This window comes from Neopsephotus bourkii, unplaced genomic scaffold (assembly GCF_033783945.1).
Source record: "Neopsephotus bourkii isolate Nb327-2 ecotype Australia unplaced genomic scaffold, CSIRO-AGI_Nbou_v1 NB_1027, whole genome shotgun sequence".
Lineage (NCBI taxonomy): Eukaryota > Metazoa > Chordata > Aves > Psittaciformes > Psittacidae > Neopsephotus > Neopsephotus bourkii.
The window spans coordinates 2564024-2589367 of NW_026901516.1; the positions used below are offsets into that span (position 1 = coordinate 2564024).

A 25344-nucleotide genomic window follows, 5' to 3' on the forward strand; every position below is an offset into this window, starting at 1 on the left:
AAGTATAAATCATCAGTAAACCCAGTGTTCACAAAACAGGCTGATAATGAAAATTACTATGAAGTACTAAAAAATTAGATCTCAGTCAGGTTTTAGGGGTCCTGCAAGTGTAACTGCACCAGCACAGGCATGTCCTTTTGCATGGAAAGATAGACATAAGCATACAAACACGAATCTCCGTTTAAGACAAACTACATATTCCAACTCTGAAATTTATTCTGGCAGTTTTCAAAACAACTACTGTTTAAGACAAACACTCAGTAACAAACAGCACTGAGAGGGCAGACAACCAAGGACAAGGAAAAAAGTACAAGGATTTTTAAAATCCCATTAGATACAAAACCCCAAAAGAAACTTCATAAACTACAAGGAATTGAGAGAACTGAGGGGGTGATTAAAAACACCCCAAAAAGCACTACCAGAAAATAATTTAGCAAGAGGAGCTTCTGGATATAGGAAGAGCCTGAAGAGCTGTGTGTACCAACTTCAGATTCTTGAAAACAAGGCAAGAAAAAGATCCAAGCTGCGAAAAACATTCGATCTTTCATTAAACTACCTAATATGATAAACAGAAAGTAAATGAACAATGTACAATTCTGGGAATCATAAATCCGTGATACATGTTCCCCAAGCTACAAGTAAATGATAGAATAATTAGGGTATTATGAAACTCCAAGGATGATAAAGATGAGTCAGTAAAGTATCAGTAAGAGAAGTCAAATCTTTCTATTAGAAATTCTAAAAAAAAAAATAAAATAAATTAAGCCACTTAGCTGCATGCTTAACAAAAATTTCGTAACACCAGTTTTTGACAAAGCCTTTGCAGAAAAATGTTGTCTAGGGGTGTATGCTTCCACTGATCAGAAATGGCTGAAAGGGAAGAAATAAGCAATAACCTTTCATAAAGTTCAAAGAAGAAAAGAACATATAGAGGTTCCCTGAAAGTATTTGTTAGTGAATACCAACACCTGAAGATGCTGCAAGATTAATTACTGAAAATTGTAGAAGAAAAAAATAATAAGTCAAATAGTGCCAGGGTTCACCACAGATAAATACACAGCAAGTACACTGAATTTTGAACCACTCTTTTTTCAGAAAGAGGACCTCTACTGCAACTAATCCAGAAAATAAAAAAATAAAAAATAAGTAAAAAATGACCACTGCCCAAACAGATTGATGGAAAGAAAAACAATTTAAAAAGATCCATAAAGAACTTTTTTATTGTCTTCAGTACTTGATGTATCAAAAACAAGGGATAATATGCAAGGAAAAAAAAAAGTCATGGTATTTGTGATCATGACAGTTCAAGTTGAGGAAAGCAATCACAAACAGATACTGGGAAAGCAGAAGGATTGCAAAGACAGGTAACCAGTGATTAAAGACTTTGAATGGTATCACCTGAAACAAGTTTAACAGGGCAGATTTTTTTTTCTACCTCAAAATGAAAGGAACATAAGAGGATACGACAGAAATACAATTTAATGCATGATCCATACAAAAAGTAGATCATCCAATTTACGCTTTAACAAAGAAAACCCCAGGAGAACAGCCAATAAATTGAGGAATAACATTAAACATACAAGACACCACATAAATCACATAAACTGAGGAATTCATCAACAGAAGACATTAGAACAAAGTTTAAGATATAGAGACAATCATATATATATAATTAAGACAGTTACATAGGACTCCATACAGTATATTTTTAAAGTGTCTTACAAGCCTTCATATCAGGGTCATAAACGAATCACTACCTGCTAGTAATTAAAAAGAAATGTCACCTGCATATATAATTATTCCCCAGTGAAATTTCTCCCAAGTGTTTTCTCTATTGGTCACAGACAGAAGAAAGCAAGAAAAAATTGTTTTAAAACAGCAACTTCCCTGTATCTGTCACAGTTGATGAAGGTTTTTACAGCTGATAAACTTTTAAATCAGCATAAATTTAGCATACCCCACACACAGTATTTGAAAGACAAATACTTAATAAAGAAAAAAGAAACTCCCCACCCTTTGTGAAAGAGAAGTTACCCAACAGGAACCCTACATATTGAGTGTAAATATAAAGGGTGAAATGACATCTAAATGCAGTTAGGTTAACAGAACCAAAAGAGAAGCTACTCCCCTCCTTCTGCTGGATGCATGGCAGAAAGGAAATTAAAATAATTACTGATTTTATTTCAATTATGAAGCAGCAATTGTTAATTTTTTTTACTATCAGTAAAAAGTAAAGAATAAGAAGATGTTAGACACAGCTTCCCTTGCTAAACACTAATTTTTGGCTCACTTCCCCAAACACACAGATAACAATTTATAGCCACTATGAGCATTTAAAATTTATCCGAGCATAAAACAAATGAATTAAAAGTTATTTTGTCCAACTCTGAAAACCTGAGCTTGCGAAAGACTGAAACTAACCTGCAGTGATAGCCAAAAAAAAAGGAGACAGGAAAACAGGAAAAAGAGACAAGACCCATTAGATTTTACCTGACAACTTTTTAGCAAACAAAATCCTACTAAACCCAAAAGTTATTTGGAAGCATACATTTAATGTAATAACCAAACTGCGTTTTTGTTAGAGGATTTTCTTTTAAATAATAAATCAGATCAAATGCAAGACAGCAAACAATAAAAGCTGCCATGGTGGAATTGTACATCTGGAACTTTCATCTATCATCTCTTCTCTTGCCCTATTAGGTTTTTCTTACCATCAACAGCAGATTGAAAGTTTTGGTTATAGAACATTTATTGTTATAAAAACTGAGGTGGAGTATCAACTCGATCATCAATAAAATGTGAAAGACAGGAGATACTGTTAAGCACACAGAACTCCTAATCAATACAAATAGCAATAGCTATTTGAAGTACACTATGGAAAATACAATTTTCTTGAAATTCTCTCCAAATAACTATTAAGAGCTACATGGCGCACAAACATAAGAGCCTTCTGATCTGTCTGAGAGAAGCTCTAACTCGATTTAATCAATCATCTTTGCTTTCAGTTCTCAAATCCCATTTTCTGTGAAGCAAAATATCCCGTGTCCCAGGAGGTACTCTGCCCTGCTAATATCACATTGCTAATATCACAGCACCTGTTCCATTCTCAGAGAACAGTACTCTGTTGATAGGTGGTGATGGCACCTGCAGAGTACTTACCGACGTGCCAGACTGGGAAATAAGATCATAAAAGTATACATTTTTGATATTTGAAAGAAACAAGATTTATTTAATTGGACTACAACTCCTCCTCTGCAAGGCACAGGGTATTCTAGTACTGAGAATATCTTAAATGAAAAAAAAAAAAAAAAAAAAAGAGAAAAGAATACCCTGTATCAATTCTCCACAAGTGTAATACTTTGGGGTAGGAAGGATTTCTGCGAAATGCATTTACAATCATGTCTAAACAGTGAAGTTAATTACAACTATAATATGGGCTCTCACTGCTGAGTACTAGTTGTGACAACAGCAGTAAAGAATTCTAAATTCAGAATGACAACCAGTTTCTAAATCTCAGCACCTTCAAAAATCAGAGAAAATCTGACTCAGTATTTGATCAAAATGTTAAAATAGTGCAAAATGCAATACTTAAACACTTTGCCTAAAGAGGAAATGGGAACCTTCAGTTGTTTCAAATTGCATGTATCACTGTATAAAAGTATTTCTTTGTACAAATATTCTTTAGCATCATTTTAGCAACTGGAAAATCTAACCTTAAAATACTTTGTCCACACAGGACTAGCTCTTCTGATACTTAAAAAATAATCACAGAAAATTCTTATCTTTTTATATACCTAGAAACCATTTAAATCAAAATTTAAATAATCTGGTACAAATTCAGATGGGTTTTATTTTAAGTGACTAGAAATATGTTCACTGTGGACATTAATTGGGGAACAGTAAGCTATAGAAACTAGATTACTTCAGAGATACTCTGTAATTCCCCCATAAAATGCAGTTCTTATCTGTCCTCAAAAGCAGGCGCTTTCTCTTCCACAGCTATCTACCTCCTGCTTCTTTGACTTTTAAGTTATTTAACATCTGGTGCAGTATTTACAGGTTTTGCCTGCATGCAGTAATCAAAGAGAAAAATTCCACCTCCATTCCAGCTAGAAGGCTTTACACAAATTCAAACAAAGCAGAAAGAATCCTGCAGAACCCTCAGAGCCTTTAAATCAGGAAAACAGCAGAACCATACAGGCTAAAGGACTCAGCATCTATGTTACCAGACTGCCCAGTACAGCTCTCACAAAACTAACATGGGTTGAAATCGGTATTTACCGTGCAGGTAGGATACTACAGACAGGCAACTCACATCTCCAAGTATGAAAGAAATGCACTTCAGAGCACACTCCTAAATCAAACTGGCTGCTATTTTTACTGATTTCTCAATCAGCCACAGAAGTTAGTAGGCAATAGAAGCATTTTTTTTGTGTACAGTGCACTAGCTCCCCGTGTGGACACACCTGACTAGCAACACACGGAAAGTAGAATACAGAAGTTAGCGTGATCATATTTGAAGTGGAGTACAGCAGTGGTCCATGAATTCATTAATGATATGCTAACATCTTAAAGACTGATATTCTGATGTTTGGGATATTTTTAATGGAATTGCTGGCTTCAGAAGCTTCCAGTGCTCCCCATTTCCCAATAGTACCCTTTCAGCTGTGCCAACAAAGCCATTTACACAGTTCTGCAGTTAATCTGAACTAATCCAGAATGAAAATATCCTGCTTTACACCTAATTCATCTGCACTGATTCTCCGGATCATAACACAGCTTTAAAACATCACACAGCAGAACCACAACTGATGAGAGTACAGCTGACTTACTATGTCAGCGTAACCATTACTATCGAAAGGAAATCTTGTCCAAGAACAACCAAACTTCTTTCCAACATTTAAAAGCCTTTCCGGAGCAAAATGAACAACTTGAGAAAGCAATTTTATTGCAAGACCATTGCATACATGGATAAACTGAAGATTAGCAATCTGAAAACTCTTTTAAAAATGCAGCATATCCAATTCTTTTGCTAAAGGCAGATAACATTGTTGGCCCAGAAAGTTGGACACATACAATGAACATGTAGGCGTCAGTGTTCACTAAGTGCTCAGAAGTCAAATATCATGAAAAAAACCAAAGAAGGAAAACAGATACAGATGATCACATGCCAGTCTTGAAGCAAAGAATTAAGCGTTATGGATACACTAGACTTGAGAGGTAGATCATAACACATTGTTTCTGTAACTGGTTATTTTAGTCATACCTGAGAACTACGCTACTGACAGCAATAAAGAATTAAATTTCATCTTTAACAGACCCCCAGGACTGTACAATTTCAGGAAAAGTCTTATTTACCATTTTGTTCAAAGCGCTGAGTATCTGAGATTACTAACACAGCAGACAGGGTGAATTCTTAAAGTGGTACAACATGAACCTAAATGTCCCACAATTCCCATTTTTTAGTGACAAAGACAAACTAACTGGGGGCTGGAGACTGTTACCACAGGAGGCTTATCGCACGTGTTTCTTGCTCACAAAACACAGGAGCATTTTTTTTTCTGATGAAAAATCAAAATAACAAATAAAAAGGTAGAGTATGAAGAGCTGGAGAAAGGAATAATTTAAGAAATTATGTTCTACAGGGAGGATGCAAGCACAAATAGATTAGCTTTTATCATTTATGGATTTGCTCTGGCTTGACAGTTTCTAAAAACAGTACAGGAATGTGAAGCTTAATTCATTTACCCATCCCAACCACAGTAGCTCTACTTGCCAGTAGACTCTACATTTAAAGAGCATCAGGAAAGTTCCTTGGAGTGCACTCACATACTACGGTATATACAAATGCAACATCTTTCCTCCCTTTCTCAAAAATTCTGTTACCTAAAAGCCTTTAAAAATTATTGTGATTTTTGAAAACTGTTTAACAAACATTTAATCAGAGCAATTATTCTTCAAAATCAAAGCACCACTTCTGGCTAATAGCTCACTTGCCTTTTGACAGGAAACATTCAACCTTTCTTTTGCTCTGTTCTCTATTAATTCAATTTACAAGTAGCTGAACTTCAATTTGGCATGGACTTTTGTTCAGAAAGACTAATGCAGGCTAATACACCATACTGCTTTGTGCATCTACTTCAAAATGAATTTAATCAACACAGTAATATTCAATACACACAAAATTAAACCACAGGTTTAAAGACCAATGCCAGCTGTGATCAGCAGGAAAGCAGATACCACAAATAGACTTTCTACTAAATTATCCTGTTTCAGCTCAGATAGAGTTAATTTTCTTCCTAGTAGCTGGTGCAGTGTCGTGTTTTGGTTTTAGCTTGAGAATAATGCTGATAACACACTGATGTTTTAGTTGTTGCTAAGTAGTGCTTACCCTGATCAAGGACTTTTCAGCCTCTCATGCTCTGCCAGGGAAAAGAGCAAGGACAGTTGACCTGAACTAGTCAAAGCGATATTCCGCACCATAGAATGTCATGCTCAGCATATAAACAGGGGGAATTGGCTGGGAGCCACTCCATCGCTGCTCGGTGACACACTGGTCACCAGTCAGCAGGGAGCTAGCAATGGTATTGGGCATCACTTCTTAAGTTTTATTTCTCCCTCTTTTAGTCATCTCCCTTTTCATTACAATTGTTAATATATTTTATTTCCATTATAGAACTGTTCTTAACCAACAGGTTTTAGCTTTCCCCCTTAGTTCTCCTCCCCATCCCACTGGAAGGTGGGGCATGTAAACAAGCAGCTACATGGTACTTAATTGCTGGCTGGGGTTAAACCATGACATTACCACAGATACCAGACTTACTCAGGCATTTAGTACATAACTGGACAAGAACTTTATTAACTTAGTGTCCTTCTCATCTTCAGCAAAAAGAGTTTTATTTGTAGATTTTATTTTAAGCTATTAAAGATAAGCCATATTTTTCTTTTCCGGATGTGATGTGCACGTTTCTACAACCCTGACACAACCAGTTACCTTGGAATCCACGCACAGAGTTTAGCTTGCTACTGGAAGAAACTGGCACTTTCAATGTAAAGAAAAACTGGTATAAGTCAGCAATAATCACAAGTGTTTATTTTTATCATCTTCTTGAAATACATACTGAAAGCAAGTGATCTGCATGCGGACAGAAGGGAAGCTGCATTATGTAAGAAAAACTCTGATAAAAGAAAAAAACACTTTTTCTGTGTTTAAAGGAACCAAGACAAATGTTCCTAATCAAATCATTCCTGCAGACCTCAACATTTGCCTCTCGTAAAACTAATGCCAAAATGAAGAGGCAGGACAAAGTACCTCTTCTACTTTTCCCATGAAGTGGTGGTCATAGTTGATTTCTCATGCAGATTTAGCAAAATGAAGACACGTGGGGGGAGGGAAAATGTCCAAGTGGAAAAGTTTGTTGTTTGGATGGGTGGTTGGGTTTGGTTCACTGTTTTGGTTTCCCCCCTCTCCCCATTCAATAGTTTGCAATTACTTTTTAATGCCACTAAAGCACCTCCTCTCAAGAAAACAAAAAGTAAATAAAAAGTCCAGGAGGATGAGATGCCAATTCTGCAGTTTGAGATTTAGTGTGTTCAGAAATACATACACATAATACTTCACTCCTATTTGGGGGGGGGGAGGGTTCTTGGAAGTCCTACTGAAAAAATTTCCATTGCATTTTTTGTCTCTACAGTTCAAGGACTCGCTTAAAAGTAGCACCAATGAAAAACAAAAGAATCCAAGTGGTGTGTTCCCCACCATACTAGCCGTTTTGGGGAAGCTAGATTATCCCACATGGGGGCAGTAAACAGACTTTTTTAAATGTTGTCCAAGAAAGAGACTACCTGCTGTAGCTCAGAAAGCAGCAGCACAAAGCTTCATCAACTCCACATATGGACTTAGCCACTACTCTCAACCAGCTGGGATGACACCCCAAAACAGCCCTGCCCTCAATAACACTGCTGTTCACATGGGCAAGGGAAGACTGGCTGACTCATGGAGATTAACCTTATACTTCTTCTGATGAGAAGGAAGGACTCTTACCCCTGAAGTCAAAATTTAATACTCTAAATTTATCCTGGAGAAGAGAAGGCTGCGTGGAGACCTCATAGCAGCCTTCCAGTATCTGAAGGGGGCCTACAGGGATGCTGGGGAGGGACTCTTCATCAGGGACTGTAGTGGTAGGACAAGGGGTAATGGGTTAAAATTTAAACAGGGGAAGTTTAGATTGGATATAAGGAGGAAATTCTTTCCTGTTAAGGTGGTGAGGCACTGGAATAGGTTGCCCAGGGAGGTTGTGAATGCTCCATCCCTGGCAGTGTTCAAGGCCAGGTTGAACGAGGCCTTGGGTGATATGGTTTAGTGCAAGGTGTCCCTGCCCATGGCAGGTGGGTTGGAACTTGATGATCTTAAGGTCCTTTCCAACCCTAACTATTCTATGATTCTATGAAATTTATGAGGCATACAAAGACAGCAGAAGCTTTGTTATGACAGTGGAGTTTCAAAGTCTTTCTAGCTCCCACACCCTGCAATGCTTGCTTCACCTGTTTCACCTCAGTTGCAGGCCCCCTTTGTAGAAGCATTTCTCTGCATAACAGTTGTTTCACTATACTTTTCTTTAGCATAAGATCTACCTTGTTTTCTGCAGGCAATATCACAGTTTCAGAAGGATGTACAATCACTTGTTTAGAATAGCACATCTAAAAGATGCGGAGAGAGGCGCAGAAGCTGACTGCAAGCATTCTTTCCCAACAATATGTTGCATTAAGTCTGACTAGTATTGTGAGAGGGTACAACAAAGTTATCATAAGGTTCAAGCCATTTTAGCTTGTATTAAAAATTCAATGACCCTAATCATTTAGGTCTTCTGTTTAGTGTGACTGCTATCTTAACAGCATCATTCTCTTTTCAACTTCATTTTACCACAGAACATTTTATAAGAAGCAATAGTTAAGTTACAAAATTTCTTGAGACTGTATATTTACCTAATTAAAACAACAAGAAAATTTAAACAAAAGAGAACATATAGTTTTCTCGGAGAACAATCTTCCAGATATGTATTGCTCAGACAGAATCCAGCTTCAGAAGCTTATCCAGACCCAGCTCTTCCATGTTAAGTGGGGAACTACTGCAATGGTAGTACATGAAGTTCATGTCTTTTACTATCAAAAACAGTAGATGTTTACACACACAGTATCTTGCTCCATATTTAACTGTTGCCACCCACAACCCTTGAATTTACTAAGACTGTTCAACAGCTGACACAGAAGCATGGTGAACAGAAACATAATACTTCCAAGTCAACTTGAGCCTCATCAGCTCTTAAACAGAAATCCAATAAAGCAAAAGGGTCTGAAGCAGTTTATCTTGCACTGAAAAAGACAGTAGCAGAGTCACTCACGTGTTCCCAAATCCTTCTGACCAAAATTTGTTGGGAAAAGAGTTTGAAAAACATTAAATAAAAAAAAAGTAATTTTATTATCTTACCACATTTCAGACAAACCTTCAAAGATTTATTTGACTTGGTAGGTCAGAGCACCTACAAAAAAATCTATCCAAATTAACTCTGTATTTAAGTTTCAAAGGAAAATCATGAAGCTACCTTTTTATTTCCCCCTCAGTTATCTAAAGGGGACTCTCCACCTCCCGCACACAAAGCCACATTACACTATTTTCTCATTACTGTGGAATATTCCTTACATTAAAGATCAGAAACGCACTTCAGTCCTGATCTGCAAAAGTCTTCCCTGGCCCTATCTTCATTTTCTTAAGAAGAGAATGTCATCACATTCAACCTTAAGAACTGGGCTGCTCACCAGAAACCAGGATAAGGTCAAATTCATTTCCAGTTGTCATCAGAACCACGATACGAATTAAGCCTCCAAAAAACATATTAGTTGAGTAACTCACACAGCCCTCTTAAAGATTTCTCTTCCCCTCCCCCTTTTCCCCCACTACAAGCATAGATTTATAAAAAGAGAAGCCTCCACAGGCACAACAGGTTGGATATAATGAAGCACTGTTTCTGTAGTCCTCTAGGTACCAACTTGAAAGGATGCTTTGCTAGTAGCAATGATTGGAGAACACTTCTCCAGAGACCAAAGAAAAAGTAATTCAATTTCAGCTGGTAAAAACTAGTATCTAGGAATGGCTGTTTTATAGACATTCTTTTTAGCTTCATATTACAGAAATGAATCAAGACTATATTAATTCAAGAAAAGTCTTATTACTAAAAACCAAAGAACTTCCTTGTGTTACTCACAATGAACTCCCCAAGCTTTCTGGTTAACACAAAAAGCAAACAAATAGCAAGCTATTTTAACATTTGTTGCATTTTTTCTTACTGCTGCATAAACAATGGAAAGAGGGAAAAAAATGAGGTATCTTATAAAGAGTTTGGGAATTCCAGATTAAAAAAAGATAGCAAGTAACATCCAAGAAATGCTTCATTTGTAAAGTGATGCGGTGTTTCAGGTTAAGCCTGTACAACCTTGTATCTTGTATATTATCATTATCCACCTTAGAAAGTGTTGCTTTCTGTTTGAAGAGAGAGGCAAAGAATGAAACTCACCTAGAGTACAGAAAAGCAGACAAAGATGTACCCAACCTCATCCCACTGAGGCAAAAGAATAGGTGATATTCGGGGGGGAGGGAACAAAAAAACAAACAAAAAAAGAAATTCCATACCCAAACACCTTTCCCTAATGTAAAGGTAAAAACAGAGTACTGCTGTAGGAGCTAAAAGCCACACCACTACATTATCTATGAGGCAGGCCAGATTAACCGTGCACTGCATGGTTAACTCACAGTAACAGTCTTTGGTTAAGTCAGATTTTGAGCAAGACCTAAACAGTGAGATTACTCCAAATACAACATGAGGAGTCACTGCATTGTGTATTCACTTTACAGTAAATCAGAGGCCAAATGTTTGGTCATTACCTCGAACAATTCTGTTTGATTTAGGGTTCTTTTTCCCCTCCAGGAACCCAAATGAAATCTATTCCCTACTTTTGCACTATTTTGTACTTACTGCTGGTAGTAGAGACTGCATGTTCTGGTTGGAGTCAGCTATAGTGGCTAGGTAAACCAAGTTTGTGTGCAGCATCTGCTGATATCTATCAAAATAAACAACAGCAAAATAGATCCTAAGTCATAAACACAGCAACATCAGAATTTACTTTAATTCTATACATGTAAATAAAGTTACCTATATAAAACAAGATTCATGAGACTTGCAAGAGTACCATTATTAGGAATGAAAAGCTTTTTCCCCTCACGTTTACCTATTACCCAGTCTTTCCCAAATGTTTCCACCAAATCTGTGCTTTTATTTTTCCTACAACTTCTGTTTTCTTATGACAAATCTAGAGCTGGGTGACACTGTTCTTACCTATTTCACTTCCTGTCCCAAAATAAGTCACCAAGAGACATAGAGTGTGTCTGTGGCTGTATGGTGTCATTGCCATCACAAACACTTGGGAAAGAGAGCTATTATGCCCCCAGATACATGGTATCTAGATCAATGTGAACTGTGAGCAAGAAAAATGTAAACATTTCATCAGGAGGACCCTGATATTTGGAAGTTTGCTATGGAACCAATGGCTTTTGTTCTTCAGAACCACATTCTGGAGTCTCCACATCCATTCCACAGTCACAAAATAACCCTGAAAGCAGGAACAGACTACAGATACATCACTACAGGCTTGCAAACAGCTTAATATAGTAATGGTGCTACAATAAAAGCACCTACTTAAAGAAAAAATACCTATTATTTATGACCCCCTCCTACTCCCAAATTACTGGCTCTCTTAGTAAGGGACTCAAGCAATACTGTGATGCTCTGTCTGTCACATTTGTGATTTTGTATTTGTCAAATTACATGACCATTCTGTGCCAGAAAAAAAATTGGAAAATAATATTCCTTAGTAATTCACTCCTTCCACAGTTCTCTCGGATCACTCTCTAGAGACCACACTATACAGCAAGACTACATAAGATATTCTGCAAGCCAAACTGTAAGACAAGCTGGTTTGTTCTTGGACAAGTGGTAAGAAGGTGGTTTTCAAACATGCTGTCAGGAAGAAGGTCCATCCCTACATGATTTTGCAGTGTTTGAAAAGAAAATGGCCTCTTTTCCAAAGTGTAATGATGACACAGACGAAAAAGATCCCCATTTTTATGAGCATCACATAACAAACCTGAAGTAGGCAAGCTGCAACACTGAAAAGTGGCAGAAATGATAGTTATATGGCAAAGAAAAATACCCCTACATTTTAAGTGTAATATCCATAGCAATACTTTTCTGCTCTTCACAGTACAGTTCCCCTACAAGGTGAACAAATCAAGAACTTTCATCTAGATGGAAATTCACCCAGTCCATAGTAGATTTGAATTAATGTCTTACTGAGAGCATTCAGACGTCTTTCCTTTGTTCTGATAGTCCATTATACACTGAATAAGATGGTTATTTTCATCCAACATCTGAAACGATAAAGAAATTTGGTGTAAGTTTCACATTCTTTGTGGAAAGGAACTGAAGATAAGCTTAAATCTTGCTCCTCAGAGCTTTTATAAATAGCCAAAGTTGAATATTCCAAAAAGTTACACTTAATCAATCACACACAGAACACTCATTTGCTCCCATTTCCCCCCTCCAATTAGTTTTACAGATTTCAGTTTAAGGGTTGCTCTATCACTATTAGAGCTACATTTGTGAAACTTCCGCTCTGAACACCAATGCTTGTTCTGCAGCAAGTTCTTAGGAAGTTTTCCAAGTTTTGTGTATTTTTGATCTCTACAAAGAATTTACTTAAAACCTTATTCCTCAAATTTCCCTTTTTCTTCCAAAGCCTGCAGATGTTCATAAATTGAACAAGAAAAGACACTAAAATTGTCATTGGTAGAAACTGAGCTTACCAGACAGGTCTGTTTCCAGGAAACACAGTGGAAAGCTAGGCCATATTTGCATTAAGAATCTCCAATTAAGCTGCATTTTATAAGTATCCTGTATAAAGTGCACAACAGATCTATTATATGTAAGAACTGTCCAGGAATATTAACATATATGAATTAATTTTCTGACAAAAGAAAAAAAAAGTTGTTCAAAAATCATAGGAAGTTACAGATCTCATTCCTTACTACAAAAAGCTCGTGAATTCAAGGTGTTTCAAGATCCATAAAGAGGGGAAAAAAAAAAAAAAAAGTGTTTGGTTTCCTATGGCTGCATATCCCCCCACTCATGTCTTTTGAACCATTCTCCTGCATTCTGATCAGAAAAGAGGCAACAGAACCATGGCTAATCTGAGCTACCAGCCAAGTTACCCAAGTCTGATGAACTAAAAGTGCAAGGCACCCCTGCCCATGGCAGGGGAGTTGGAACTAGATGATCATGGAATAGTTAAGGATGGAAAGGACCTCCCTCTGCCGCAGGTAGGGACACTTCACGCTTGACCATGTCAACCAAGGCTCCATCCATCCTGGCCTTGAACACTGCCAGGGATGGAGCATTTAGAACTTCCTTGGGCAACTTATGCCAGTGTCTCACCACACGCACAGTAAAGAACTTCTTCCTTATATAAAGTTCCTATCTGAACTTTCCCTGTTCAAACCCGTTACCCCTTGTCCTACCACTACAGTCCCTAATGAAGAGTCCCTCTCCAGCACCCTTGTAGGCCCCCTTCAGATACTGGAAGGCTGCTATGAGGTCTCCATGCAGCCTTCTCTTCTCCAGGCTGAAGAGCCCCAACTTTCTCAGCCTATCTTCATAGGGGAGGTGCTCCAATCCCCTGATCATCCTCATGGCCTCCTCTGGACTTGTTCCAACAGCTCCATATCCTTTTTATGTTGAGGACCCCAGAACTGCACACAATACTCCAAGTGAGGTCTCACGAGAGCAGAATAAAGGGGCAGGATCACCTCCTTCAACCTGCTGGTCACACTCCTTTTGATGCAGCCCACGATACGGTTGGCTTTCTGGGCTATGAGCTCACACTGAAGCCAGCTCATGTTCAGTTTCTCATTCACCAACACCCCCAAGTCCTTCTCCTCAGACCTGCTCTGAATCACTTCTCCACCCAACCTGCAGCTGTTCCTGGAATTGCCCCAACCCCTTCCAACCCAAACCACCCTATGATTCTAAGAAATGGAAAAAGTTTGCATTGATTTATCCCTTTTCTTCCTCCCAAGGGAAAGCTACTCTACTCAGCTGCTGAATTTCACAAAACTAGCAGGAACCACTTCCAAGACTCTTCCCCACACAGTTGAGACTTGCCAAAATGCTCATGCTTCAATAAGGAAAGCACAAATAGTGTCATTACATCACTGTTTTTTCTCAAGGAATCCAACCTAAACAAATTCTATGCAAAAAGAAAAAAAGAAAAGTACTGAAAGTTTTTCTTCTTCTTCTGACTAATCCATCTCTACTATGAAAAGGGTATGGAGCTGGAAACCTTATGCAGTCTGCTCAGGATTTCTATCCATGTAAGAATGAGCCAATCAGCGAAGACTTCCTAAAGTCAAACCAGTAATTCACCAGAACTGACTAGAACAATCCCTGAACAATTACTTTGCCCAAAACTACTGTGTCTGGAAACACTGTCATTAAGCACTAAACACAGAAAGAACTGCAGTATTTTGAGTTACTGTCTGAGCCTCAGAAACTAGGCAGGAGTTGCATACCCTGAAGAGGATCATGAACACACTGCTACACAGATGCATTTCACATTCACCAAATTTTACATGAAACACAATGGCCACTTTCACCATAAAATATAAGGAAAAAGGGGCTAACACCTCTGATACCAAAGTCTAGCACAGCACTCACAAAGGAAGCCTTGAATCAAGGCTCTCCTCAGAATGTCTCCCACCTTCCAGAGGAAGGCAGCACATACTTAACGCTTAGCAGACAGGTAGACCTTGAGAAGGCCAGTTAAGCTGGTTGCATTCTTTATTGCAGTGATGTACATGCGACCTCTTGGGGGAAGGGAAAAAGGAAAGGAATGCTGGGGCCAAGAGGAAAACAAACAAGAAGGAATACAACTATATCCTAGACACAGCTGCAGGCACTATTTTATACAAGTTTGATCAAGCAGCTTCTGATAGAAAACTGAAACAGTTCTTTGAAAGAGTTGTAAACACCTACCACCAAAAACGAACTCAGTTTCCAGCTGCATGAAGACACCTCCAGGGCTTATGACAGCTTATGTACATTACAAAGATTCTTCAGCTTTAACTACCCTAGGGTTTTGCCAGCACACCACCATCAAATTAATGGTTTGACTACAGTACAAGAAAAACTTAATTGTCTGCATTCTCCATACACACACGAGTGACCAGAAGCCTCTACCAGCTACCCTCAGGCAGGTTTAAACCCAGTGGGTATGTATTTTTCATATACACTTCTCAAGCACTGACTTCTGCTACAGTACCTTGCAGGTCTCTTATAACTCTGGGGTCTCCTTTAAGATCCCAATCCCTGCAACACGCACCTTGTAGACACTCATTCTTTGCTAGATCAGAGGTTAGCTACATGTACCCAAAAGGCTCTTACACAGAGGAGCTTGCAATAATCTGACATCTGTCTGATTCATGGCTATTTACAGTGGTAAAAGTGCAAGTCTCGAACTAAGTTTCCAAACACCACCAAGTTACCATTGAACACGGTCCTTCACTTCTGCCAATACGAAGGAACGTGGATTATTACAAATTTACTTCGATTCTTTAGCGAGTTAACTTGCTCCCTCCCACAACAGCTTAAATGGAGTCGTCCGGAGCCGCTGTCATTGGCTCCGACCATAATGTTCTTTAAAACACTTCAGGCTGGGGGGGGGGAGCCTTACTACTAGGCCGACCAAGTTTGGGAGCGCTCAGCAGAGGCCGAGCCCCAGGTCAGGCAGCGTTTAGGCACACCCCGGCTGAAGTCCGTTTTTAGGCACGCCTCAAAGGAGTTACTTCACTCCTCCAGCTCCTCACGGTGCTAGGCTGAGTCCTTACGGTTTAACTCACGCCCACGGCCCCGGGAGCGCTCGGGACAGGAGAGAAACATCGGCCCCTCCAAGGTTTCCACGAGTCCCATGCCCTGAGACCGCCAAACAAATGTGAAAGTGCAGAGTAGCAGCACTTTGTCAACCACCTCCGCCGGGCTGGGCCGCCCCCTGCCCCGACCACAGTACAGCGAGGTCAGGCCGCCCCCCACCTCCCAGCGCCGGGGCCTTGGCGTTCCGGGGTGCCGAGCCGCCCGGCGGCAGGAAGCAGCTGCAGCCCCCAGGCCCGGCCCGGCCCACTCTTCTCCTGCAGCCCTCACCTTCTGTATGGCGGCCGGCGTGATCTCGCCCTTGCCCCGCTGTCTCGGGGCCGCGAACGCGACCGACATGTCTGGCCGCTACCAGGAGGGTCCGCCCCCGCCGCCCGCTCACGCGCCCCGCGCACCCAGCAACGGCGGGAGGCGGCAGCGATCGGGGAAGAACGCGGAGTGCGGGGGGGCGGGGACCCAGCGGGAAGGCCCATCCCCATCCCGCCGGGGAAGTGTTAAGGAAGGACCAGCTGCTCCTCCCACTTTCCACTGAGAGGAAGGAGCCCAGTGAGACTTTGGCAAGCTTGCACCCCTCGGCTAAAACTACGGGACCGGGAGTTGGAGCTGCGCCGTTTAGATGTGACCTCCAGTTGTCACACGACTCTCTTGGCCACCCCTCTCCTTCTGTCAGCGTTGGTACGTTCCTGCCCCGCGAGCCTCGGAGCCGGGCAGGCAGCAAAGTGGTACGGCCGGCGGGGGGATGGGAGCGCTGCGGTGCGCACGTTACAGGGGACGCTCTCCGGCTGTGCCGAGAGGCGCGCTCTCCTCCCCCCTCTACCCGCCGCGGCAGTTGGTTGCAACCCAGGCAACGCACTCTGGAGGCCGCGCGGGGCGGGGCTAAGGAGGCACCTGAGGGAGGTGCCGGGCGGTGGAGGCGGCTGCGGCTTCGGTGAGGCACCGCCCGGCCCGCCCCGGCCCGCCCCGCCCCAGAGGGGAGCTTGGAGCCACGGGCCCGGTGCTAAGCGGCGGGGGAGGTGCTGCTGCCGCCCTTGCCGCTGCTGCCGTTTGCGGTGCCGCTTCTTCAGCAGCGCTTGTTTTAGCAACGCTGACAGGTGGGGAGAAACAAACTGTGAAGGGAAAGTTGGAGGGGAGCAGCTGCGCTCGTTGGTGTGGAGCGGCTTTCCCTACCGCCGCCGGCTGCTACAGCTTCCCTGGCATGAGTACGAGATGGTATAAGGAGAAGCAGTTACTGCTGCAACTTTAAATAAATTATAGACGCTGAAAGTGCTAAAAACCCGCCTTGTTTTTTTTTCAGCGAGGGCTTTGGAGGCAATGTCGGTTTGCAAAGTCAGACTGTTCTGTACGAGCATGAGAGTTTCAAAGCATCATCACTGAGCCACAGAATCATAGAATGTTTTGGGTTGGAAGGGACCTTAAAGATCATCCAGATCCAACCCCCCCACTTGTTCCTGGGCACATCCCCTGCTCTCAGCCTGTATGTTTTTCAAGTGCCTCGCTGCAAGCTCTGAGGATTGTCTCCTTTCCAAGCTGTAGCCTTCTGTAAACTGCTTTCTGCTCTCGCAGTTCACAGAGGCATGTGCTGCTGTTGCTGATGGAACACTACTCAGTCACATGACACAACACCATGAAAAGTGAATCTTGTTCCTTACTCAGCGCATTGCTTGCGCTGTTTCTCGGCTACTGCTGGCTAAAATCCCTGGCTGTTCCCTCAAGCCCTAACCCTTTTGGTTACAGCACACATTTGTCAGTGGCATCCATGGCCACCCCGTGGCTGTACAGCTGCTTCCCAACTGTCATGCTCTCCCCTCAGACTGTTCCTAGGCTGGCTCCTTTCCCCAGCCCCATGAAGATCACTGTTCCTAGCTCTGCTGCTGTAGGATTTACTGGGACTGCCCATCACCCTCTGCTTTTTTTCTTCGACAGCCAGTTCCCAGGCTGTTGGCTTCAAGCTGTTCCTGTATTCCTACAACATCCGTTTCTCCAAAGGCCCACCACCTGGGCCTGATGCTCTCTGTTACCAAAATGGCACTGCTTTTGCCCTGTCTCTTCAGATTATACAGGACCCTGACTTGATGTGACACTAATTTGGCTTGCTCTCCTCTCCAGAAAAGGTCTCTGGCCCAGTCCTTGCACTGTACATCATGCTGAGCAGGAGGAGTGATGCCAGCATATCCATTAGGCTGTGTTTCTAACCATTTTACTCATCACCATGGTATCTGGGACCATTTTTTGGACTAGTAGGTTGTTTGGTTGGGATTTTTTTCTGTCTCCCACACACACTTTATCATCATCATCACTATTCCACTTGTAGGGAACCAAAAGCAAAAAAAAAGAAAGGGTTGAAGAAACCTGTTTTTTCTAAAGTTGATCTGCTTCATGGTGATTCACAGTTATTATGGTAGGATCTTGGAGTGAACCTATAAGATAACTGTCCTAATAGCTCTGTGCTCAAACTGATACTATTTCTAATTAATACAAACAACAACAAAGAATCATAGGAATGAAAAATACAAGACAGCTGTGGCCCGATAGGTATGTAATCAGAGGTACCATCTCCTAGGCAGTTGCAAATAGAATTAGGAGGATTTATTTCTTCAGCAGAAGTATATACTTGGCTCTGGAGAGCTGGTGACGTGTCTGAAAGTGCCCCAAGGATACAGGCATCTTCAGCAGCTGGATGGCAAGTATATTCTTATGAAATACTTGGAACACTGGGAATTCCCCAAAATGTTTTCCTCTTCCCACAAGTCTAACATCTTGCTCTCATAGTCTGGTTACCCAACCACTGTTTATAAAATACTTCACATTGGGGTTTCTTGGTGATCACAGCATTTTGACATAATGTGGGTACGATGTCAGGCACCTACATACTGCTTTTAAGATCACAGAATCCTAGAATAGTTTGGGTTGGAAGGGACCTTAATGATCATCCAGTTCCAACCCCCTGCCATAAGCAGGGACACCTTCCACTAGACGAGATAGCTCAAAGCCCCATCCAACCTGCCTTTGAACACTGCCAGGAATAGGGCAGCCACAGCTTCTCTGGACAACCTGTGCCAGTGCATCATCACCCTCACAATAAAGAAATTCTTCGTAATGTTTAATCTAAATCTACCCTCCTTCAGCTTAAAGCCATCCCCCCTTTTCCTATCAATCTGAATGTTCCATCATATTCTCCCACATTTTCAGGTTGGTTTTGCATAGAGGAAAAAAAATAGGCTTGAAGGATATGATGAACAGGTGATGAACCTTAAAATTAAAGGAGTAACTTCTTATTGTATTTCCTAAAATGATGCACATTAAATATGTGAAACTTTTTTGCACATGCCTATTTCCATGCAAAATACAGAATAATAGTGTTTGGGATTCAACTGTATCAATTTTTAGAGGAAGATATAAGATCATTAATTTGTAGTAATTAAAACCATCTCCTTGCCTAATTTTGTCTGACGATTAAATTAATTTCCCTCTGTGATGATTTTTCATTCATATGCCTCCCATTTTTGACCTCCACACACATAAATAGCAACAGATCTAAAGAAGTGTTGAAAAAAAGAGTATGCAGCTCCCTTTTCTTTTACCATAGAAAGGGAAATTCACACTCAGAATCAACATTTAAATGATGGCACAGATGCATACACGCAGGGAAATAGATAGCTGCAATGGAAATGGGCCACATGTCTCAGAACACATAACCACAACAGGGTGTCTCTTTTACGACTTTCTTAATGCACTGCAATATGCCTAGATATCAAAGGACATATGGTATATTTCCTCTTTAATTGCACATTTCTTTGCTCTTGTGAGTTACTCACAACCTTAACATTATTTAATTGTAATTTAGATGCATAAATCTAGACCATCATCAAGAGTTTGAAATGCAAATATGTTTCAGTCGGATCTTTGTTCCAGCTCTGTTCCAACTTTTGTCAGTGTAGTGTCTTTTTTTGTTGATGTGCACTTGAGTATGTCATATTATAGGGGGAGAAAAGTGTGTAGACGGAGGAGGATGGGTCCTTTTCCAAGATGTTTTCATCATGTTTCCAACTCATATTTGTCAGTAACAAGTAGTAGGTAGAGATACAGTTCCTGAGACTAGGGTCTGGAAAGCATTAACATTTAATTCCTAGCAAAAGCCATTTGTTTGAAATTAAATGCTAACAGCAGAGCAATTTTAGTCCTCTCAGGATTGTGTTAGAATTCCTCATTGCAGATAAATTAATTTAGTTTTGGAGAAACTTATAATATTTGCAGCAATCCAGTCTTCCAACAATTCTGAGAAAAAAAAATGGTAAGTGATCTTCAGTTTCTGTATTTTTTTTTTTTGCCATTTTTATTATCTGAGTTTCCATAAATTCCCTGGAATAGGAGAGAGAAGTAAGAGAAGGAAGCCACAGACTTTCCCATCCGTAAGTGGGAAAATGCAGAATGCTGATTCATCAACATTTTCCAATTTGCATGTAAAATGAAAGATTCAAACTTAGCATTTACAAAGCTATATATACAGAAAAGAGGACAGCAAATAATGCTATGGTAGCACCATGTGCTTAAACCTGCTCAACTAAAGGTCTCCTCATAAAAGTTGATATTAGGTCTTGAGAGTTAGACATTTCTCAGGCAAAGCCTTTAACATGTTGGTGACAGCACCTCATTTTGTGCATTCACTCCAAGTTGACAAAAATAACCCCACGTTCTCTACTATGATAAGTATGATAGTTCAGGTTCTATCCTGTTAACAGGCTGAGAGGGTGAATTTGAGCCTCTTTTTCAGGGTAGACTACTTTTTCATCTTTTAACTAAAAAACCCAAAGGGTGTTTGCACATATGTGTTTTATAACATCAGCAATGCAATCAGGTAACAGGGCAAGTCCCAAGGAAGGAGCGTCTTTCGGTAGATGAAAAAGGAAGACAGCAAAGGGAAGAAATGCAATTTTTGGTATAGTACTTCTTCATCAGCTGATCTTGGTGTAATCTCAGCACCTTAGTGGCATATCCTGTGTGCCAAGTCTCTGTGTTGATTCACCTTGTTGCAAAATGGAGCTTGCTCTTGAAGGTTTGCCTACGTAAATGCTTGTATTGGAAATAGTTTTGAAAATAGGTTATGGAACAGGTTGCCAAAAGAAGTGGTGAATGCTCCATCTCTGTCAGTGTTCAAAGGCCAGGTTGGATAAGGCCTTGGGTGACATGGTCTAGGGTGAAGCATCCTTGCCCATGGCAGAGGGTGTTGGAACTGAATGATCTTAAGATCCTTTCCAACGCCAACTACTCTATGATTCTGTTTAAAAAACAATAACTTGTTATCAAAATACACAACAATATCAGAGTGGTTTTGGGTAAATTGTGCTTTTTTTTCTTCCTAAAAGGAATCATACTAACAGGATAAATTTGTCTTCAATTTATTCTGTCAGCTTCTTGGGTGGGCTTTTTTCCCCCAGTTTTGTCATTCTTCACTGGCTACTATGTAGAATATTAATAAGAAGTAGCACCTGAAATGCAAGCCTGTTTCTGGTGTAAAGGACCCAAACTGATAAGCACACTACAAGGATATTGGTGGCTCTGTCATATTCCAGAGCAGCAATAAAAAAATAAAAAAAAAGATAAACCAACAGAAAAAAACAATAAAAAATTCAGAAAAAAAATCATTGGAGTGCTAAATTTTTCTTCTAATATCTGTCATTTTAGTCTGCAAATATAAATATTTGGACTACAGAAACTCACAGTGGGTTCAGCAGTTGGCACTGATGGGAGTAAGTGCAAAGGCTGCAGTGAGAAAATCTTTCCATGTCCTGATTTTATTCTTCAAAAGGGAATCTCCAGCAACTAGGAACACATGCTGTAAATAAGGGATAGCAGCACATGTAATCTGAGCCTCCATAGAGCTGAAAGTTTTCAAGAATTCTTGGAGGTTAATATTTTATTTTGGGACACAGAAGCAAAGTGCTGTACATCACTAACTTCCTCATTTTTTGAATGTTGAAAGCAAAGCAGAAAACATAAATAGGAGAAGGCACTGCTAAGCAGTGCTGAAGAAAAGGTAGCAATGCTCTTGGTAATCACTGAACATGCAGATCTGTTGAAAGGCAACACGTTTGCAATAGAGAGGTACACTGTTCTCCTGGAGATGCTGCTGGGGACTCTCATTTCTGCATCATCTGCATCATCTTCAATTACTGCCTTCTCAAGACTCATAACCGTGAAGGACAGAGGAGATGACTGAATGACCGCAGTATTTTTACAAATCCACAACTTACTAAGGAAGTATAGAAAGTGCAAATTATGTAAAGTGCAATTTTCTTTCAAACAGTTTGATCCCATGACCTAAAGAAGACCTCCCTCCTTCTGCTGGCAGTGCACTTTCCATTACTGCCCAAAATGCTGTTGGCCTTTGCTGCAAGGGCACATTGCTGGCTCACATTCACCTTTTCCATCAGGACTCGTGGAACTTTTCTGCAAAGCTGCTCTCCAACAGGCATTTCCCAGCACATACTGGTGCAATGTAGTTGTTCCTTCCCAGGTGCAGGACCTTGCACTTCCCTTTGTGGAACTTTATGAGGTCCACATCTGCCTATTTCTTCAACAAGTTGAGGTCCTTTGAATGACAGCACAACCACTTGGTGTATCACCCACTCCTCCCAGTCTTGTAACATCTGCAAAGTTGCTGAGGGTCCACTTTCTGCCATCATCCATGTCATAAATGAAGTTAAACAGTATCGGCCCCAGTACTGACCCCTAAGATATATCACTGCTGACTGGCCCCCCAGCTGGACTCCATGGTACTGACCACAACCCTATGAGCTTATACACTTATTTAGTCTATAACTTCATCAGTTTGCCCATGAGAAGGTTATGGGACATACTGTCTAAAGACTTACTAAGGTTGCAATAAAAACATAATCCACTGCTCTCCCCTTTCTGCATGCTCAGACAGTGTCTCTGCCTTCCTTAAAATCAGCTGTCCCTACTTCCACCTCTGGTCTGCTCCCTTTTTATGTCTGGGGTTTTGTCAGGAGCTGCTTGGTTATCCCTGCAGGCCTCCTTGCTTGTGTTCATGCATGCAGGCCGCCTTGCACCCATGCATGTTTCTTTTCAAGCAGGAGCAAAAAGGAAGAGAACAGGAGGCTGCATCCATGGGGAGAAGTCTGGCCTGCAGGGATGATAGCTGCTGGAGTGCTGCTCTTTCCCTGTTATGCCACTGAGGAAAGCAGGTGTATAACTGATCCAGGCAGGCGTAAGGATGACAAAATGAATAATAGAAGTCAACACAGTTACTATTTTCTTTCTATTTTACTATGTTGCTTAGAGACAATTACAGTAAATTCCTCTTTTAGGGTAGTCCAAAGGCAGTTTACCTATTTCTAACATGTATCCCTTTTTGCTTTCATTTTTAGACAAGGGAAGACCCACGCTTATAGTTCCTCCCTTGCAAATACTCCTATATGTGTGCTCCTGGGTGGTGGCACTTCTTCCTCCTAAAGCTAAAGAAAGCTGCTTTACCCTAGGCACCATCACATCCTTGGTGTCCCTGCTGATGTTTCTTTGACCCTTTTGAGTTGACTCAACTCACTAACCTAACAATAAGAAGCACTTCATTTGCTTTTTGAATTGATTCAGTGTGCAACAGTATGAATCCTATAACTCTGTGAGGGAAAGAGGGAGTGGAGGAGAAACTGGGAGAGGAAATGGAACTGCCCTTCTTTTTGGTGGTCAGGCCATCATTACCACCCACCAAGGGTGCAATTTGATGTTACACCTAACCAACTGTGCATGCAAGCCACTACTGAAGCAAATAGTTCTAAATTCATGATCTGATGCAAAGTGAATTCTTTTTTTGGTGAACTGCCCCAAATAACTGCATTGTTAAATACAGTTCAGGGGAAGCTGCAGGAATGTCTGCATGGAAGTGGTTGGGAAGAATAGAACTGCTGCTTTTTGTGTCAATCTCCATTTAGCTCATGCTAACCAGGATATGAAACCATCCTCTTTGCATGCTTTCAGATGGGTAGAAAACAAAACTCAGCTTGTCAAAAGAAATTTAGTTGTGAGTTGGGTGAACACACTGATCTGACTTAGCAACTGCACAGCAGCTTGTCCTAACACAGGGAGTGAATGAGAAGATGCAGTGAGGGACAGGAGATGGGGGAAATCTCTCTTGATAGCAGTGTGCTCATAGCTTGGCTGATGCTGAACATGGAGCTGCTTCCCAAGATCGAGATTCCAAGTGATAGAAGAAATTTTCAGCTTTTTGTAGTAAACAGCTCACCAAAATGATCCAACTTAAAAAAAGATACAACTAAATTTAAATATTTATCTTTTACTTTCTGAAGCTGAATATTTTCACTGGTCTCACAAGCAGGTGAAATTGTGGGAGCATGGGAGAATGAGAGAATGAGCAATTATACCAGTAAGTGAATAATTGACTAGGAAATTGGGAAATCAGGAATTTACTCAACTGGCTTTATTGTCAGGAAAGTTAAAATGTGAAACTGTGCCTTGGATTTTCTACAGTAGCTTCTAATCAAGAAGAATAAGGAGGTACCTCAGCACCTCTCTCTTCTTCACACTATTATGGTGCTATAACTCCCATTTCCTGGTAGCGTGGGATAGAAGGGGTGGTACAATACCAAAACCATGTAATGTGGTACGGTAGGGAGCTGGGCACTTCTTACATGTGGTTTTGGAGGTGCTAAATATATGTTTAATTATGTAAGTTAATTTTCTGTAAACTTAAAACTGTTATAGCCTGAAATTTACTTAAAGTTGCTGTTTCTCAGATAGCATAAGGCTACCTCTGTGTGCTGTTTTGAATTTGTTCCTGTCTTCATCTGCGTTGTTTTTCAGCAGTTTTTTACTAAAAAAAAGAAAAAAGGTGCAATGGTTTACTCCTTTTTGAATAATAATAACTTGTTGCTAATTAATTAAAGAGGCTGTGTTATGACTTTACCATTATGATTACACAGACCTAGCTACTGGTGCCAGAATAGTGATTAACAGCACCATAAACTGACTCTTGAGGGTCCAGTCACAGAATATACCAGACAGCAGGTAAGCAGCAAACAGCTGTTCCTTGTATGTATAGATCTGTGAATATTGTATAATTTGGAAATAATAACACAGTGACCAAAAATGTTACTGTATAGAGTTGAGATAAAAATATGAAAGTAAAAACAAAACCAGAGAGCAGTGTGAAAGGTCAAACTAAATGTAAAACTCACAGATAGATTCTTATTTTCAAATACTTTAAGGCTAGCAGAACACCTGTGAGCAGGCTGATTGATTGCAACCATCTGAGATGTTCCTTCAAATCTTTTCACAA

General features: G+C 40.6%; 1 protein-coding gene across 4 annotated transcripts in view; it reads right to left on the minus strand.

Annotated features, from left to right (window-relative positions):
- Positions 1-16482, minus strand: part of SS18 (SS18 subunit of BAF chromatin remodeling complex) — a 41604-nt gene extending 25122 nt beyond the window's left edge. For 2 of the 4 annotated variants that reach the window (XM_061360532.1, XM_061360531.1), the window contains exons 1-3: positions 16302-16481; positions 12405-12481; positions 11031-11115 (exon numbers count right to left, since the gene is read on the minus strand). In XM_061360532.1, coding sequence (XP_061216516.1) covers positions 11031-11115; positions 12405-12481; positions 16302-16370 — 231 coding nt within the window. In that variant the 5' untranslated portion in view covers positions 16371-16481. Of the gene's footprint in view, positions 1-11030; positions 11116-12404; positions 12482-16301 lie in introns of all 4 variants that reach the window. The other 2 variants (XM_061360535.1, XM_061360534.1) reach the window with 2 other exon arrangements.
- Between the last annotated feature and the right edge of the window lie 8862 nt (positions 16483-25344).